This window comes from Dermacentor albipictus, chromosome 1, assembly GCF_038994185.2.
Source record: "Dermacentor albipictus isolate Rhodes 1998 colony chromosome 1, USDA_Dalb.pri_finalv2, whole genome shotgun sequence".
Lineage (NCBI taxonomy): Eukaryota > Metazoa > Arthropoda > Arachnida > Ixodida > Ixodidae > Dermacentor > Dermacentor albipictus.
In genome coordinates this window covers 62,506,149-62,526,913 of record NC_091821.1, presented here as the reverse complement: position 1 = coordinate 62,526,913, position 20,765 = coordinate 62,506,149, and the positions used below count along the sequence as shown (strand labels likewise).

The window sequence follows — 20,765 nt, the reverse complement described above, 5'->3', positions numbered from 1 at the left end:
TCGCGTCGACATGGAGCATGTTGTAACACAAGCAGACGACGCTTGCTGTGTGCCGGAAGTGCCTGAGTGTAGGGATAAATTGTCGTTGTGTATTCTGTAATTTCGTTACTTTTCTTTAGAGAAACAAAGTAACCAATATTACAGCTATTATGAACACATTTGTTCACCATAAAGTTTGAAACATTAGCGGTGACGCAACGTGGGTGGCCATTCGGATAGCTCGCCTGACTGACACCACGCGTCCACTCTACGTATCAGTGCACGGGATGGCCGAAAACTTATGGGAGCGGCGCCGCTGCGATTGGCAGTGATGCACATTTTTGAAGCCTTATATTAAATTGCATGCTTTACGTATAGCGCGCTTAAATGTGTGACTTAACTTATCCAGATTTTCTAGGCATCAGGGTTTACGTCGCGTGGATGCCACCATGTAGAGTATGAAGACCTTAAGCTTTTCAAACTTCCCACGGTGACGTAGTGATGACGTCAACAAAACGAAAACAAAAATTAAAAGTTATTCCTGCGCACGGAACTTCACCACAAAGCTGGCCCGCCGGCGTTATCGCTGTTCTTGATGAAGAGTAGCCGCTCGCCTCTGGAAATGACTTATCATCCTTAGAAGTGTTTAATCGCGACACGGCAAACACAGCGGTGGTTGATTCCGGGCTTTTCAGAGGCTTCCCGAAAGGCAGCCACGGTTTTTTTTTTTGTATGCTAAAAAGTCAACGTACTAGGATAATCGTCGGAAGCACTTTGCGGCAGCTTTTTTTCCAGTCGGAATGCATAAGACTTGGCGACTGAACGTCGCACATCGGCTGTGAGAAAGGCCTTTGTGGACGGTTCTTTGACTTAAAAGTTTCCTTAAGGTGCCCCCAAATATTTTACAGCAAAGCTGTGAGCCTCTATAGATGGTCAGGATTTTTTGAGGCCTGCTCAGTAGTAATAAAGGTGTCACGCATTTCATATACGGTTGTGCAGGTATATAAGTAAGTTCTTGATTTTTTTTGTATGGCTGGCAATAAAACAATCTTAGCATTTTGTTCAATTTTTTAGGTATGTTGCCTGTCATTGTTCTTGGCATTACCAGTGAATTTTCCTTTTCTTTGATTGTCATCACTATGTCACACACGTCGTCCAGTTTTGTGCAATATCTCAGTGAGTATATCAGAAGCTCTCAGTGCGCATATCAGGATCACTTCTACACTTTGGTCTTTAGAGCATTATATAAAATTATTTTTTATATGTGTGTACACGAAGCGGCCTTCGCGTTTTCTTGAGTTCTATTTCTTTTTTATTTCACTGTTTGTGAACTTTTGTGTTGTTTAGTAGTCATGTACATGTCGAATTTTTCACTTTTGTTCATTTTCTGAGCGCGTACCATACCAAGTTTATGCGAAAATCTTTGTTTTCGAAAACGGGAGTCAATAAAACGAGGCCAAAGATCTGTTGTGTTGGAAGTGGAATTTATATATGTTCTGGCATACGCTGGCGTACTCAAAGAATGGACAAGACTGCGTGCGTGCTAACACATAAAGAACCCACGGCGCACCACGCGCCAGTTCACAATGTCAATGTATGGCGTAGCACGTGCGCGCGAAAAAAAAAAAGATACGCGCCGCAGATGGGCAAAAAGAAAGCAAATATAAAGGTGCACGGGGCATGAGGAAAGGTGGAAAGAGAGCGGAGCGGGTCGTCATAATAAAAACTAAAAGAAAAAAAAAACAAAGCGCTAGGGTGAGGAGGCGCCGCGCGGCTGCTGTTCCTGTTGCCATGACAACGTAAACAATCGTGTGCGCCGCCAGTTTACCAAAGTATCGCCCTCCTGCTAGGGCCGTAACTGAAGGGGACCATGGCGCTAGCGTCGAAAGAGCGTCTGCTTAAAAACAGCCAATGGCAGCCATGCGGAGATTCACCCCTGGGACGACGTCACTACTGGCGCAGCTAATCCAACACCACCTAGATATTACGAGGCCTTTTGACTACGATTCATGACGTCATGTTACCATATACTGCCATAGAATCTAATGGGGATGCTCCCGAGTAGGCAGAAGTGATTTTGACGTCACCGCTTTCATCACGCCAGCCTTGTCAATGGAAATTTCGGACCAGGTAGCGTGACGTCGTGGATCGGAGTAAACAGGGCTTGTGCGATCTAAGTGGTGTTGGCTAATCGCGTGCCTCTCTTTCTCTCTTTTTTTTTTTGCACATGCGCATGGGGCTGCACCGGAAGAGTTTTCGGCGTACACGCGGCCGACAGACAGACGGACGAACGGATGAATCGGCTAGCCATATACAGCTTCACTGTAAAAGCCCAACCTGTCATGTTAGGCTTTTTATCTTAAACCTGACAAAGTTAGTGCTGTCCTGAAATTTCTAGCGGCTTCACTTTTCTCATGGTGCCCGCATTTTTGTCGGCCTCTGTTCATATTTTTGGGGATACTTGATAGATGTTGTAACCATAGAACGCCACCTGACCATGCTGCTCAAAAAGTCATTTTATTTTGCTGAGGCCTTCTGGAAGCTTATGCCTTCTTGTCGTTCATCAGCCTCCTGAATTTACTATCGATTCTACACTTTTTTGACGACTACGCTTCCGCGGAAGTCCGCAATGATGCAACGGCCATTGGATTGAAGCCGTTTAAATCAACTTTACCGTGGACACTACAGCTGCTGTTTTCCACATCTAATGAAACTATTCTATTGAAGAGCGCGAATCTAAAATTCGCAGTCTAAAAAAACTGTCTTTATTTGTTGGCTAACAGTCGTGTGTCGTCATGGCGTCATCGCTTCCTTTGCGGTATTTCATCATTGCGAGACTCAACTGGCCGACATGGGTCACTCGGCTTTGTGCCCTCATGAGTAAGCTTACCCTGCTCCCAAAACGCCCACGGTCTATTCAGTTTACTGCAAACTTGCATGAATGTGCATTTTCAGCCTGTTCATTATTTGCGTCCTCCACATCTAGACTGAAGGTGCTTCTTTTTTTACTGCACTGTACTAATACACGAACTTATTTTCGAATTCTATTCGTGTATAATGCGGTACTCTTGATGTCCTTGTCGTACATAATGTACACAGAGTATTCGGGCAACCTCAAATGAAATGCTTTCTCTTTTTGCTTGAGCACGCCCGCCATTGTGATGCAAATAAACCTAACTTGAACTAATTTCCTCAGAACTAAACTATTAATAAAACGCTGACGTCATCTTGGACGACATCGGCAAGGGCAGCGGTACTCAGCCTTCTAATACCTCTGTTCGCAAACTTACATTATTCAGGGGGTGATCTTGTATCATAGAAACGCCCCCCCCCTCCCTAATGTCTCTGGTTAGTAGTTGTCATCCTCGAGCACCCACGATAAGCCTTCATCGCGCAACTCCTTGAGTCTGACGCACGCATGACCTTGCCGATTCATTTGGGTTGCTCATACTATTCTGACGGTGATGGCGTGGAGCATCTTTCACCGGGCCTCTAATCTGAAGGTCGCAAGTTCAAATCCTCCAGTCCACTACACCTTTAGGCTGCTTGAAGTGGCGCCTGGCACCGGCAAAAATAAAATTGCTAAGAGTGAGTGGGGCTATACTATACTATACAGGAAGGCCCACTAAGCTTCAACAAAGACACTCCCTCACCAGAACCCGCGAATACTCGCAAAGTGCCTCCGGTCGCGCTGCAGTTTTGCGTGCATTTGCGCGCGTCTTTCACGCTCGGACAAACGTTTTTATGTAGCACGTATTGAGCAACAGAAAGCTGTATCGGGAGATTTTCATGTCGCTCTACAATTTTCTGATCAACACTTTTCATCTAACTGTAATACTTGAGAAGTTGATTAATTAAGACTAATTATCTAATTAGGCGGGATGAAAAAATAATCTGAGTATCTCCAAGCGATGGCTAACAACATTACCTTAGTTCTGTCCAGCTACGTGGTATTCGCATATTTTTAAGGTTTGGCTAAAGTCACGTACGTGTGACACCCTGTATACCGTGTGTTCCAGTTGGCACATTCTATGTATGCTGTTCATCAGGCTAAGTAAAAGACTTGAATGAAATTACTTTAAGCACCACGTGCGAATTTGTCACGTACATTTGAGACGTCAGCTGTGAGAACAGAACATTGGCGCAATTACGCCTCTGCACCACATTTGTTTGCGCTTCCCCCTATGACTGTTTTCGGCGATGAAAGACAAAAACGCAGGCTTCACTGATCGTAAATGCTTTTTCTTGTCACAGTATTAGTCACTAGACAATATCATGATGACTGGTTGGATACGAATAGAGGATCACTTGAAAGGAGGTCATAAAATCTTTATATTTGTGTAGCGATGTTTAATTATTGTGTTGTTTAGAGCAACCAAAGTAAGCGACATTTTGGATTTACAGATGTCTTCATGCGATAGTGGTCGCGGAGATACCGATTAATCTCCTGCTTTCTCTTCGTACTAATAATAATGTTGAGGAGGTAGATGCAGGAGGGGAAACATTTACATGTGATGGTCCTGCACATATGACCTTATGAATGCAATATTCCCGTGTTTTGTACTCCTCCCTCAACCTGTTCCTGCTCCGTGATGATATTCTCTGCCACCATGCTGCTAACTACAACGGTCTCGAATATCTGTTCGTACTCCCTACCACCACTGTTCTCCACCAGCTTCACGACCACCCAGCAACTGCATACCTCGGAGTGCTCCACATTTCCCCCAAACTGTAACGAGGATAGGGTAGGCGAAAATAAGGGAAAATATTTTCACAACATAACGGGCGAAAGTACCGCAAAGATGGCGCGTCGACAACTATAACGCTTTTCCGACCATTGTCTTTGTCACCTCGCTGAGCGCCTTCTCCGATGTACGGGAATGGCCTGTAACACTACAGGTAGATTCATGTGAGAAGGAAAAGAAAGAACGCTGACGAAAAAAGAGGTTATCAATAAGCATTATATAGATTGTTCTGCTTGCGTGCGGAAGCCTTGTTCACTTGTTCACGCCATGGCATTTGGCTAGCGCTTAATACTCAAGGTTCGAGAACCAAGAGAAGGGTAGCATGTCGCAGGTTCACAATAATGAACTGTAGCAATTGTACAACTGATGACACAAGTCAAATCACAACAATAAGCAGCTTTACCAGCTTACGCTAGGCATCACATAAAATGGTGATTGCTTCCCATTTTTCAGAAAAGCACAAAAGTCAGACCTGTGTTCTGGATATGTACCTATGTTTATCCGACCTTCCTTTTTTTCACATCGTTTGTACTACTGAATGACTGGTTCCAGTCACAATTGGGGCGTCACTTTGTGCACGCTAGTAACGCCAACATATGTTTATATACATCTTTTTTAACGTTGACATAATTTTTTAAACACGCCGAGTAAGTAATACAATTGGACTTGGATTTTTACAACAATCTTCTTAAAGCGAGGCTTTCGTTGAGAACCCTCCCGGACTCTCCTGAACGTGGCTGCTGGTTGGGTGCTGCCGATACTGTCTTGTCGAATAGCTCAGATTTAAAAAAAATGAATTACATGTCCGATGCTGGGACCGAACCTGTATTACAGTGTCTGTATTCCTGCTTGCGCTACTGGAATACCTAACGAAGCTAGATGCTTGTATTCGATTTGTGCTGGAAAAGGTTGACATTGTGCGTACACTTGGTCAAGTGCAATGCAAAAATTGTCCTGAGTTCGTTACAGCTGCTATGTATGCAATGATTTCATGAATTCTATATAGACTTATAATCCCGTGTTGTCCTTCACCGCAAAATTTCTTTAGGACGCCAGAAGATTAAAATCATACGTGGAAGGCCCTGGAAGGAATCGCTCGGAGACTATGAGGCTCTTGTGCGAAAATGTAAGTAGCAAATTTTTTTAAAACAAACTTTCCCTGTCTCTCCGGCTTTCCGCGTGGCTGCTTGGTATTTGCATGTAATTTTGACATTTAAATCAGCGCCAGTGAGCTCACTTTCGTTCTGCGAAATCAAACAAAAGGTCACTACATAAAACCTGTACTCATGTCATGGCATTATTGCACGAACAATATCTCTGTATTATATTTGAACTATCGACCGAGACTGGATAGGTTTCACAGGACTGGAAAATCGCGGCTGTTAATCCCATCTTTAAATCAGCAGACAAGAAACTGGTGGAAAATTACAGGCCTATATCTTTAACTTCAATATCCTGCAAGGTTTGAGCATTATTATGTTGCTGAATATTTATACAATACAGGAAATAAGCTGACGGGCCTATAATTGTTAAATTTTTCTACGTCTCCATTTGTGTGGAATAATATAATGTTGGCATTCTTCCAGTTCTCTGATACCCTTGAAGTCGTGAGACAGTTCGTATAAATGGCCGTCAGCTTCTCAAGCATGATGTCCCCTCCATCTTTGATTAAATTGACTGTTATTTCATCTTCTCCTGCCGCTTTTCCCCGTTTCGTGTCTTGCAAGGCCCTACTAACTTCATCGCTAGTTATAGAAGGAGCCTCTGTAACCAGTTCATTACTACTTCGAATGGACGTATCGTGGTGCAGGTCAGTATAGAATTCTTCCGCCGCTTTTACTATATCTTCGAATTTGCTGATGATATTATCCTGCTTATCTTTCAGTGCATACATACTGTGTTATCCTATGCCAAGTTTCCTTCTCACTGATTTCAGGCTGCGTCCATTTTTAACGGCTTCTTCAGTCTTTCTCACGTTATAACTTCTAATAGCACTTATTTTCGCTTTGTTGATCAGTTTTGACAGTTCCGCGAATTCTATCTTATCTCATGAGTTGCACATTTTCATTTTTTGTCGTTTCCTTTCCTTTGTTACTTGGGAGAGCTTGCCTACTGGTTGCCTTGGTGCCTGGCCTCCCACTTCAATTGCTGCCTCTGAAGTCAACCTAGTTACAGTTTCATTCATTAGTTCTATGTCGTCATCATCTTTCTGTTCTAAGGCTGCATATTTGTTTGCAAGTACCAGCCTGAATTCGTCTGCTTTCACCCTTAATTCCTCAAGATTGACCAGTTTCTTCTTGACCAATTTTGCTCTTTCTCTGTTCAAATTGAGGTGAACCCAAGCCCTCATTAACCTAAGATCACTGTATTTTACCCTACCTGTCACTTCTACATCCTGCACTATGCTGGGACCAGCAGAAAGTATGAAGTCAATTTCATTTCTTGTTTCACCATTAGGGCTTTTCCAGGTCCACTTTCTGTTGCTACGTCTCCTGAAAAAGGTGTCAATTATTCTAAGCTTATTCCTTTCTGCGAATTCTACCAGCATCTCTCCTCTAGCGTTCCTAGAATCGACGCCGTGGTTGACAATTGCTTGTTCACCAGCCTGCTTTTTCCCCACTTTTGCATTGAAGTCGCCCATTACTACAGTATTGGCCTCGAGCGCCACCACTGGAAAAGCTGGCGCCACCGTCGGCGTGACGTGCTATTTGGGATCACATGGACATAGCGGCCGCGTCGGCTGCTTCGGGAGCGCCGAAGCAAGCTGAAAACGAGAGTTTAAATTCCCTCGTACGCTGCGCTTGTGCAGGCATTTTCAGATCATGAACAGCAGGTTTCCATTATCCCTCAAGAGATAAGTGTATAACAGCTGTGTCTTACCATTACTCAGGTACGGGGCAGAAACCTGGAGACTTACGAAAAGGGTTCTACTTAAATTGAGGACGCCGCAACGAGCTGTGGAAAGAAGAATGATAGGTGTAACGTTAAGGGATAATAAAAGAGCAGATTGGGTGAGGGAACAAACGCGAGTAAATGACATCTTAGTTGATATCAAGAAAAAGAAATGGGCATGGGCAGGACATGTAATGAGGAGGGAAGATAACCGATGGTCATTAAGGGTTATAGGGACTGGATTCCAAGGGAAGGGAAGCGTAGCAGAGGGCGGCAGAAAGTTAGGTGGGCGGATGAGATTAAGAAGTTTGCAGGGACAACATGGCCACAATGAGTACATGACCGGGGTAGTTGGAGAAGTATGGAAGAGGCCTTTGCCCTGCAGGGGGCGTAACCAGACTGATGAGGATGATGATGATGTACGCTGCGATCCTCATTTAGTGGCGAGGTTTTCCCGCTTCGAGTGTCTCCTTTACAACGCTTGAAAGCTCTACAATAGGTAGTGGCTGCCTTTGAAGGCGCTCAACATGGTAGGCTACTGCTCGGTGCCGCAGTGCCGGACGTACGCAACGGAGCCCGGTGTCAGCATTATTCACACGTAGCCACAGGACAAGAAGCTGCGTGAAGCTTGGCTCGCGAAACATAAAACCGGCAAACAGTCATCGGCTACAACTAGGGTATGCAGCAAGCACAGACGCGCGGAAGATTCCTGCTACGGCGCCGCGTCTGCGATGTTCTGAAAACGCGCACTGAGACGCTCGCCCGAGTCCGCTGCCCGACTAATGTCATGACGGTTTGGTCTATGAACTTGTCGATGCTATAGATACTGGCAAGTTCAGTGGAGTGGAAAGGGAGCTTACGGTCAGAAGCACATTAAAAAAAGCATGGCATATGGTCATGCTTGTGTTATGAACTAATGTACTGGATTACAAAAAAGAAACAGCGCGAAATCGCACGCTGAGAACACCGATAAACATACAGTGCGACGCAACTCGAGAAATAATATTGAAACGTCCAAGAATTTAGAAGGAAAAAAAAAGATTGAATCGTCGCGACGGCACATCACAGTCCCCGTAGGCGTCGAAGCCTCTACGATGAAATTATTTTTGAACAGCTCTGATAGCGCCCACGCAACAATGGTTGCTTGTATACTGTCAAATGCTCATATTCTGCGGCCTAAAGCTCATGGCACGGGGCGAAAACGCGCACGCGGAGAAAGCGAAGCAGTGCGCGGACAAGCATGCAGACGCGCAGTCGGTCGCTGTGAATCTGTGCGATCGCTGCATTGAGGCTTCATTCTATTACGCTCCATTTAGTTATACAAACACTATAATAACGTATTTCACATAGTTTGCCCTCAGCGTTTACCTACCTCTCACGCAAGAAGCCGGTTCGGGAGACTCCATCGCGGCGACCGCGCGCAGTGGCGTTCACTGTACGTATCCGGTAAAGCGATAGCGTCTGTAAACGATTCTGTGCTTTCAGTTTGCCCAAGATAATTATTTAGACAGTAAAAAAACTGCTCTCGTTTCGAAAGTACTTACAGAAATGCCCGGGAGAGCTCGCGCGTGGTGTTTTCAGTGAGCGCTGACAGCAAAACCTATAAGGAGCGGGCCGCGTGATCCCTCATATACTACACCAGCGAGGCGCTTCCGATAGATGGCGACTCCGTAACTCCTCGCCGCCAATACTGAGTTTGCACTTTTCTCATCGCTAATTTAACACCTTCGTAAAACTGTTCTATTTCTTCATCATCGTGAGTGGAGGTTGGAGCGTAGGCTTGTACTACCTTTATTCGATACCTCCTTTTGTTCTTTACTATGACTACCGCTACCCTCTCATTATTACTGTAGAATCCGTCTATGTTGCCGTCATTATGGATTAGGAATGCTACCCCGTATTGCTTTCTATTCGGGAGACATCTATAGTAGAGGACATGCGCAGGATCGCTTATACTCGGACTCGCAGAAGAAAGAAGGCAGAGTGAGGCTATATAGTTTCGCCGGAAACGTACTCGAAGCAGTATTAGGGATAGCGAAGTATGGGAAAATTAAACGAAGGAAGATTACAACACCCAAAGACGCCAGATTCATGGTGTTGGGAGAGGACTCGGGCTGTGAAATTGAAATTCTCATTTAAGGCCGTCACTTCAGTGAACAATTCTTCGAGGTCACACGAACTTTGTTCAACTGCAAGAAATATATATATATATATATATATATATATATATATATATATATATATATATATATATATATATATATATATATATATATATATATATATATATGCAATTGTGGGATTTTACGAGACAAAAACACGATTTGATTATGAGGCACGCCGTAGCGGGGAACATCGGATTAATTTTGACCACCTGGGGTTCTTTAACGTGCACCTAAGTACACGGGTGTTTTTGCATTTCGCCCCATCTAAATACGGCCGCCGTAGCTGGGATTCGATTCCGCGACCTCGTGCTTAGCTGCGCAGCACCAAAGTCACAAGCAACGACGGTTATATATATATATATATATATATATATATATATATATATATATATATATATATATATATATATATATCCTAGAAGTGTTGCATTAACGCAGGGTGACGTCACACAATGCGTTCTGCGTTCTACCTAACCAATGCAGAGATTATGTATTCAAATGCTACATGCATAACATTATTTCACATGGCGCGTGGGATCTGTATATTTCTCCAAAAGAAAGTTGAGCATTGTGATATTTTAATATCGCGCTTCTTATATTTATCTCTGTCGTATATTGTAAGCTATTGTAACAGCGAAAACGGATAACGCACAAAGACGTAGGCCACGGGACATGCGCTGGCTCGTAACTAAGTTTTATTCATGCAAAACAAGGTAATATATATCCACACACAAAATCAAGTCAAAATGCATAAACAAGAACTATGGGGGCGCCTAAGCAATTCTTATGATGTGTAAATGCGAGAGACATTACTTGCCACTGAGTGTGTCGCTGAGTTATGTTGCTGAGTTTAGCGTTGCTGCGTTTATGTTTCCGAGTGTAATGTTGCTAGCTATGAGGTCGCTACAACGGACGACGACAAACCGGCCATACTGAGATCTCTCAGCTGAGTTTTATTTGCGGAGTTCTCATAAAAGTAGTGCTTCACGCATATTGCATTGAGTGTTCTTTCTCGACGACACCACTTCTCCGATCGATGACAATACTATTCCGAGCGGCACCACGGTGCTGACACTACATTTCTTCGTTGGGTTCGTAGGCGAACTCCGCCTCATACTCTGGGGAGATGTCCTAGCCCTATAGCATAGTAGTAGTATAGTGTCACTGCGTTGCGATGGTATCGTACTTCGTCGCTGGTGAACTGGCGCCTTCGGCCACGCTTTGCTGTCTCGCCTGATGACGTAGACGCGGGCAATACGACTTCGAACGATGAAGACTCCATAGCGCCGACAGTGGCGCCGCTCCTCTCTCGCGCCATCTAGTGAATTGCCCGCCAGGCAGAGCCCAACTACCTGCACGGCCTCGAAGATATTCATCACTGTCGCCTGTTGCAACGGCGTCGCAATGCAAAGGTGGCGCAGTAGTTAAAGGGGCTGGCAACTGGCCAGAATGTGTTGTGAGACGTTGATGGAAATCAAATGACCACAATTCATAGTGATAGAATCCAGCACGCTGTTCGCGATTTAAACAGGAACTACAATTTTAAATTTGCAAAGAAAGTCTCAAAAACCAGTAGGTGGCGAGGCCTGGCGGTGAAATCTTCATACTTCGGATGTAGTCTGAGATTACTGTACGTAAGTCAGCTGTTATTAAGTACAGAATAATTACTGCTTAAAATTTCAGTTGCGATATTATATCACACACTTGCGCTTTAGTCTGTGCTTTGGAAATCAAAAGGGCACGCATGGCTGCGGCAGCACGCTGACCTGCGTATTGCGTGCAAAAGTGTCGTTCCGTTTTCAATCCGATTGGTTTCGTTTTGACGGGTTAAATGTCAAAGCAGTCGGACAGGAAACCACGAAAACACGGAGCTATTATTGCAGAAATACTTTAACAATTCGGAAAACCTGAATCGCAGAAACATCGACTTGATAAACGAAATAATACTTTCTCACAGTTACGGCCGCACTTGTCGTCTACCTCCCACTAACGCCGGCGTATAATCGCTATCGCGCTCCCCTATCACCGTTTTCAGCATGCCTCCGGTTAACGACTACATCCTCACTGCAGATCGAAAAATTTTGATAAAAAATGTTCTACAGCGTTTTCCGCGTTACCCTTTTATAATTAGACACTCTGACTGGTAAGCTTTCCATTGCATTTAAAAAAAAAGGTACCATGAAAATTGGTTGTCAGTCCCTTTAACGCGCTCAGCCGCGGAGCGCTAGCAGTGGCGATGGGACGCCTCGAGGATCGAATATTTGCTGTGGCCAGTTGTTCCTTTTTTTTTTAGTCGTACATTTTATTGTACGGCGGAGTCGTACAATAAGCCAAGTAATGCTGTCACATTAAAAGCACGTGTCTCCATCAGTACACCTCCTGCAACGAGCCATCAAGGTACGCCAGTTCCTTCTGTGGTAGTCTAATCTAAGGCTGGCTAATGCCGTGTGAGCGGTTTCGACCATAGAGTTTCCTACAAAATTACTAGAGGGAACTCTGCCGCTGCAGTCGTTGTCCTACCATGGGAATGATGGGAAGTACATGGATTTGTCTGATCTTCGTGCTTATGGATTCAGACGTTCTTGTGGCTTTGTATATTACGCTATATAAATCTTATTGTCGTATATTTCAGCGCAATCTATATTCTTCGAAGTGCAGAAGACACCGGGAACGCGTACAATTGCTATCAACTGCAACGATTGAGCTTGTCTATGTGCCCAAATCGAAACGCGCCAAGCGTCTCAAAGCACTGGCATGCCCACGATAAATTCATAAGTGCGTTTCATTCGCTTGTCGATACATGCATCCGTGGCTTAGTGGTTTCAATATCAGGCTTCTGTACTAGAGTCCCTGTGTTCGAATCCTGCCGTCGGGCAATTTTAATGATGTTTATTTAACTAATTATTACGCAATAAACTGTTGAAAATGAAGAGTTTACAAAGCCGTTTGAAGCCAAAAAGACGAAGTTTAGGCATATCCATGTATTTCCCATAATTCCCATGCGGGGACAACGGCTCCCATTGTAGCTCACGTAGACACTAGCGCCAGAGTTCCCTCTAGTAATTTTGCAGGAAACTCTATGGTTTCGACTACTACCTTGATAGCTCATTGTAAGAAGGGTGCTGATACAGACACGTATTTGTTTAGGCATTTCGATTCGATTTTGTGTGTGTATGTACTGTATATGTCCCACGTAACGTGTGCAAAAATTTCAATATATGCAAGTGCAACGTAGGTGGACAGAATTTTTTTGTATTTCGCCTCATTACATAATTAGTTCCCATTAATTATTAAACTTGTAAGAAAAATACAATACAAACAAGTGCCTTTTATGTATTTGCGGGCTTTCTTCCAGACATGAATTTTTTTTTTTTTATGTAGCACGTATTGCGCAACAGAAAGCTGGATCAGGAATTTTTCATGGTGGTCTACAATTTTCTCATCGGCAGTTTTGCTATAATTATAATATTTAGGAAGTTGAATAATTGAATTGATTAAATAGTTGATGTTGAATGTTGAAATATGCAGTTTCGTCAACTCGCCCAACATTTCATCATGTTGTTGTATGTAGTAAGTATCCTTCTGTTAAATATACAGGGTGTCCCAACTATCATGCACCAAGGTTTAAAGATATGCTAATGCCACGTAGCTGGACAGAACCAAGGTAATGTTGTTTGCCGTCGCCTGGAGATACTGAGATTATTTTTTTATATTCCGCCTAATTGCATAATTCGTCTTAATTACTTAATCAATTTCTCAAATATTATAATTAGATGAAAAGTGTCAATAAGAAAATTGCAGAGCAACATGAAGAACTCCCGATGTAGCTTTCCGTTGCTCAGTTCGGGCTACATAAAAGTGTTTTTCTAAGCGTGAAAGAAGCCCCCGAATATACACAAAGTGCTTCGAGCGGCCAGTCGCGCGGCAATTCGCGTGGCATATTTTTAAATCTCGGTGCATGATAGTTGGGACACCCTGTATACATTGTGCACGGAAGGAGAAGGGACCCCATCAGGGCAGTCACTTTTTGCCATACTTCTGGAATGTAAATCTATCTGCACAAGTATACGCTACACTTCGAAATAAACTTCAACCCTCAAATGTACGCAGTGTGCAATCCATCTCGAATGTTTTAACATTATTATTTGGTCGGTTTCTTTCAGCCCAACTTGTTCAATCAGAAACTTCTGGAATGGGAGGTGAGTATGCAGTAGAGAATTCTTAGCACGTCGCTTGCTACTTCATCTCAGTGAGTGAGTGAGTGAGTGAGTGAGTGAGTGAGTGAGTGAGTGAGTGAGTGAGTGAGTGAGTGAGTGAGTGAGTGAGTGAGTGAGTGAGTGAGTGAGTGAGTGAGTGAGTGAGTGAGTGAGTGAGTGAGTGAGTGAGTGAGTGAGTGAGTGAGTGAGTGAGTGAGTGAGTGAGTGAGTGAGTGAGTGAGTGAGTGAGTGAGTGAGTGAGTGAGTGAGTGAGTGAGTGAGTGAGTGAGTGAGTGAGTGAGTGAGTGAGTGAGTGAGTGAGTGAGTGAGTGAGTGAGTGAGTGAGTGAGTGAGTGAGTGAGTGAGTGAGTGAGTGAGTGAGCGAGCGAGCGAGCGGTATCGGTACCAGCCAGTGAAGCAACGCAGACGCATGATTAGCCTCTGCAAGAGGTGAATATCGCGACTTCATGTAAACGCAATAGGTAGAGGTGGGCGAATATAAACTTTTTTGAACACGAATCGAACATAAACAGTGTCGTATACCGAATTGAATATCGAATAGTCAAATAAGGACGCATATATTTACGGCAGGAATATTTATTTCGCTGTTACTTAAGTACCAGTGAAAAATACAGCAAACTATCAAGGACAAAGAAGGATCAATTTTGAACACAAAACCACAGATTGTAATTTAAAAAACAGCACGAATAGGCGCACAACTTTAAAGCCTGGTTGCAAACAAGCTTCACAATAATATATGACTGCTGTATGACGAAATTTAAAAAAAAGCTCTAAATTAATGGCTTCGAAAAAAGATCCGAAGTTGTTTAAAATAAAAAAAAAATCTGCTAAGGGACTTGTGTGCCGTACATCCATGTAAGATGTCCCGTGTGAGAAAAACATCACAGGTTGTAGCATAAAACATAAAACTGCCGCATGATTGGACTATCAAAAATTTTAAATGACAAGCCAACTAAAATTCACAGGTTGTAATGTAGGATTCCGCCGTGTAATCTAAAAAAATCTTGCATTGCCTAATTTGTTTTGGCATTGCTTCGAAAATTTGTCGTTGTCTCGCTTCTGATAATTTGCGACACTTTGTCTAACAGACTAAGAACACTAACCAGACTTTAACATTGGATTGTTGCAAAATACATAATTGGTTAGCTTAGAATATTCGAAAATGCCGTTTTTTTTCTTTGAGTGCGAATGCGAATAGTTAGTGTGTAGCAATAGAAACATCGAGTAATCACATACCCCTAATAATAAGATAATATTAGAAGATAATATACACGTCTACAGCGGAAGCGATATGATTGCGATTAGCATTCTTATCCTACTTTACCATCACTTAGGCGCACTGCTGCTGATGTCTGTTATCTAGCCCCCGAAACGTCGCTCTCACTTCACCATCGCTACTGGACGCTGAAAAAGAAAACATCTCACAGCAGCTAACTCTGGACTTCGATACCATTTCAGTGCCGCGGTGTGTATTTGCCATTCCGGCGCTTTAACCGCTGCGCTAACGCAAATGTTCAGGAGCTGTAGCTTTTTGCGGTCCCTGAAACCTCTCTCTCGGAGCTCACGAAAGAATAGAGTGTGTGCAAGGTCACCCAATACAAAACTGCTGAACTTAGCCCCGCTATGACGTGCATTATGGCTAGATACAAAACTGGTTACAGACCCTCCCTTGCAGTAAGAACATTTGAATTTAGCTGAGCTAGAACTTAGAATTATATCTCTGCTATAGCTGTTCCGAGCAATAAGAACGAAAATTACGCCGCGCTGAAGCTACTCGACGTCGCTGTGCGGCCCAACAAGGACTTTAATGTCGATATATCATCATCAGCAGCAGCAGCAGCCTATTTTATGTCCATTGCACGACGAAGATCTCTCCCTGCGATCTCTAATTACCCCTGTCCGGCACCAACCAATTCCATCTTGCGCCTACGAATTTCCTAATTCCATCACCTCACCTACTTTCCGCTCTCCTTGACTGCGATTCCCTTCTCTTGGCACCTATTCTGTAACCCTAATGGTCCACCGGTTATCTAACCTACGCATTACATGACCTGCCCAGCTCCATTTTTTTCTCCTAATCTATATTAGAATATCGGCTATTTCCGTTTGCTCTTGATCCAAACCGCTCTCTTTCTGTCTCCGTAACGTTATGCCTAGCATTCTTCGTACCATCACTCTTTGTGTGGTCCTTAACTTGTTCTCGAGCTTCTTTGTTAACCTCCATGTTTCTGCCCCATATATTAGCACTGGTAGAATTCATTGATTGTACACCTTTCTTTTCAATGATAGTGGCAAGCTTCCAGTCAGGATCGGTCAATGTCTGCCGTATGCGATCCAACCCATTTTTATCCTTCTGTAAGTTTCCTTCTCATGATCAGGGTCTCCTGTGAGTAGCTGACCTATGTAAACGTACTTCTTCACCTACTCTAGAGGTTGACTGGCGATCCTGAACACCTGTTCCCCTGCCAGGCTATTGATCATTATCTTTGTCTTCTGCAATTAATCTTCAACCCCACTCTTAATATTTCTCTGTTAAAGTCCTCAATTATTTGTTGTAATTCGTCCCCAGTGTTTCTGAACAGGACAATGTCATCTGCAAACCAAAGGTTGTTGAGATATTCGCCGTTGTTCTTTACTCCTAAGCCTTTCCATTTTAATAGCTTGAATACCTCTTCCAAGCATGTAAGGCATAGCATTGGAGAGATTGTGACTCCTTGCCTGGCTACATTCTTCATAGGTATATCTCTAGTTTTCTTGTGGAGAATCAAGGTATAGATGTGAAATCTTTGTAGATATCTTCCAAGATAATGACGTAAGTCTCCTGTATTTCTTGATTACTTTATGCCTCTATCACTGCTGGTATCTCTACTGAATCAAATGCCTTTTCATAATCTATGAAAGCCATATAGAGAGGTTGATTAGAGAGAGGTTATTATATAGAGAGGTTGATATAGAGAGGCACTCTGCAGATTTCTCAGTTACCTGATTGATCATATGGATGTGATCCATTGCAGAGTATCCCTTCCTGAAACCAGCCTGTTCTCTTGGTTGACTGAAGTGTTGCCTTTGTTGTATGAGAAACTATCTTGGTGAATAACTTATACAATACTGGAAATAAGGTAATGGTCCTATTGTTCTTCAATTCTTTAACAACTCCATTTTTGTGGGTTAGTATAATGTTGGCATTCTTCCAGTTCTCTGGAACCCTTGAAGTCGATCGTGAGATCTACATTTCGTATAAAAAGCCACCAGTTTGTCAAGTATAATGTCTCTTCCATCTTTGATTAAATCGACTGTTATTCCATCTCCTCCTGCCGTTTTTCCCCGTTTCATGTCTTGCAAGGCCCTTCTAACCCTATCGCTAGTCATAGAAGGAGCTTCTGTAACCTGTTCATTACTACTTCGAATGGAGGTATCGCGGCTGCTCTGGGTACTGTACAGGTCAGTATAAAATTATTCCGCTGCTTTTACTATATCTTCAACATTTCTTATGATATTACCTTGCTTATCTTTCAGTGCATATATCTTGTTTTGCCCTGTGTCAAGTGTTCTTCTCCCTGATTTCATGCTGCGTCCAATTTTTATTGCTTCCTCAGTCTTTCTCACGTTATAATTTAAAATCCTTTATTTTCTCCTAGTTTATCAGTTTCGACAGTTCCGCGAATTCTATCTTATCTTTGAGTTGGACAGTTTCATTCTTTTTCGTTTCTTTATTGGGTCCTTTGTTACTTGGGAGAGCTTACTTTCTGGATGCCTTGGTGCCTTACCTCCCACTTCTATTGCTGCCTCTGAAGCCAGCCTAGTTAGGTTTCATTCATTACCTCTATGTCATGTTCAAGTACCGGCCCGAATCGGTCTGCTTTTACCCTTACTGCATCCAGGTTGGCCTGTTTCTTCTTGACCAATTTTACTTTCTCTCTTCAAATTGAGGTGAATCCTAGACCTCACTAACCTATGATAACTGCATTTTACCCTACCTAATACTTCTACATACTTACTATGCTGGGATCGGCAGAAAGTATGAAATCTATTTCTTGTTTCTCCATTGGAGCTTTTCTAGACCCACTTTCTGTTGCTACACGTCCTGAAGAAGGCGTTCATTATTCCCAGCTTATTTTTTTCCGCGAATTCTACCAACATCTCTCCTCTAGTGTTTCAGAATCGATGCCGTAATTGCCAATTGCTCGTTCACCAGTCTGCTTTGTGCTCATTTTTGCAATGAAGTCGCCTACGACTAGAGTGTACTGAGTTTGCACTTTTCTCATCGCTAATTCAACATCTTCGTCAAACCGTCCTATTTCTTCATCATCGTCAGTGGAGGTTGGAGCATAGGCTTGTACTACTTTATTCTATACCTCCTATTTAGCTTTATTACGACCACTGCTACCCTCTCACTAAGGCTGTAGAATTCGTCAATGTTGCCCGCTATGTCCTTATGGATTAGCAATCCTACCCCGTATTGCTTCTTATATGGGAGTCCTCTGTAGCAGAGGACGTGGCCGTTATTCGGCACTATAAGCCTCAACAGTTCTTTTAACCTCACTAAGGCTAATGATATCCCAAACAACGCCTGATATTTCCTCAAAGAGTCCTGCTAAGCTAGCTTCACTCGAGAGGGTTCGTGTGTCGAACGTTGCCAGGTTCAGTTTCCGGAGGCGGCCTCTCTGGGTCTAGAGATTCTTAGCACCCTCTGCTGCGTTACAGGTCTGACCGCCGCCTCGGTCAGGTGCTCCGCAGCTGCTGGGGACTGAGGGCTATGGGTAGACTGAAGGAGTCATGAGGGAGGTAGTGGCCGAATGCTGCACCAGGGAGGCCAATTCATGTTCTGGTGAGAGGGTGTCTGTTGAAGCTTGTGGGCTCATGGCCGTGGGCCTCTCTCATTTGGTTGTACCTAGATTAGTATAGCCCCACTGGCTCTCGGCATTTTTTCCGGTGTGAGGCGCCACTCCAAGCCTGGAGATGTAGTGTACTGTAGGTGAATTCGAGCTTACCACCTTCAGATTGGAAGTCCGATTTTCTAAAAAAAAAAAAAAAAAAGACCCGGGGATTTGAACTTCTGACCATATGCAGAACCTCAAGCGTCTGGTTTCCCAAGTTTATATGAGAAGCGTTCGGAGTCGAAAGGGCCTTCAAATACTTTGTATCCACAGCGCGAACAGGAGGGGTCTTCGACCATGTGTTTGTTAGGGGACTTATAGTGACTTTTAATGATTTAAATACTTATAATATTTCATTATCAACAGAGACCTTATGTGTGCGATTGGTAGTGAAGCCGCAGCAATCAAATCTCACAATGACCACTACAGCTTGTAAATAAATGTGCCATCAGGAATGCGGTTGCTTCACCAATACATTGCTTGAATGCCAATCGCATTAACGTCGACAGTCAGATGTGTTCTGTCGCAACTTTTCTCGTAAAGCTCACTCACCCGACACCGAGTTCGGTCTGCCGACTGTCCGTGACAACGCTTTTTTTTTCTTCGTGTCGGCGCCTCTGTCACACTGTACCAACGTCGACAATCTGCCGACGGTCGGCGCAGCCCGCGAACACGCAAAGTGCCTCGAGCGCCCAGTCGCGCGGCAGTTTTGCGTGTACTATTTGCGGGCTCCTTTCACACTCGGAAAAGCACTTTTATGTAGCACATACTGAGCAACAGAAAGCTTTATCGGGAGTTTTTCATGTTGCTCTGCAATTTTCTCATTGATACTTTTCATCAAATTATAATATCTGAGAACTTGATTAATTAATTAAGACTAGTTATCTAATTATAGGTGGAATTTTAAAAAATTACCTGAGTGTTTTCAAGGGACGGCAAACAATATTACCTTGGTACTGTCCAGCTACGTAGCATTTGCATATTTTTAATGTTTGCCGCAAATTACCTGGGAAACCCTGTATAACCTGTGCAAAGGACCGAAATAAATGCATCGTGAGCGAGAAAAAGTATTATCATAAGATAACTGTAACTATACTGAAATCGGCAATTAACTGGACACATTTTTGTCGTGGTTTATGCACTATAGCCAAACTAAAGATATTGAAAACTTGTGGCATATGTCAATGGGAAACTTCTTTCTCGACTGAGATATTTGTTCGTTCAAAGATAGTTTCTGCCAAGCATCGTATCGAAAAGCCTTGTACTAACAAAGAACCACGAAAATCAATAACGAAGAAACTCCTGACGTTTAGAGAGCACCGCATGGCTAAGAAAGGAAATTTGTACCTCCCTCAATTAAACATCGTATGATACCCATTTAATGAACAAGAGGAAAATGGCAAGATATTAGTACATTTTGTTCCTTGGCAGCAAAATTAAAACTAACCCAAAAGTGTGGCACTATATTAAAACTAATAGAAAACATATTTTTCGTGTACCGGCCATAAAACACGAGGGAAATTTCAAGGATGACGTTGGCAAGGCAGGATGCTTTAACGAGTATTTCCACTCTATTCCTTCAGTACGCTAATCAGCCACTGTTTTCTTCGCACCTAAAAAGCTACATGACACGACGCACATAGTAACCGAGGCGATCCTCAGTAAACTAGGTTCATCTACCGATCATGGTTCCGAGAGCATACCAAATCAAATACTCAAGTGTTGTGGTGGGCACATCTCGCGTTATTTAGCCGTGATCAATAACAAATCGCTAGAGTAAGAAACTAACCCAAGAACGGGAAGTGAGAAAATCTCACACCTATTCGTGACTCCAAGTAAACGCTCGCTACCTAGCGGCCGCGCCCAGAAACAGGCGATCCAGGTTCAAGC

At 43.4% G+C, this 20,765-nt stretch overlaps 1 protein-coding gene across 1 annotated transcript in view; it reads left to right on the top strand.

The window, feature by feature from the left end:
- LOC139056161 (uncharacterized) overlaps positions 1-20,765 on the top strand; it is a 61,368-nt gene that overhangs the window by 15,158 nt on the left and 25,445 nt on the right. The window contains exons 3-4 of the mRNA XM_070534140.1: positions 5,773-5,850; positions 13,945-13,980. Coding sequence (XP_070390241.1) covers positions 5,773-5,850; positions 13,945-13,980 — 114 coding nt within the window. The remainder of the gene's footprint in view (positions 1-5,772; positions 5,851-13,944; positions 13,981-20,765) is intronic.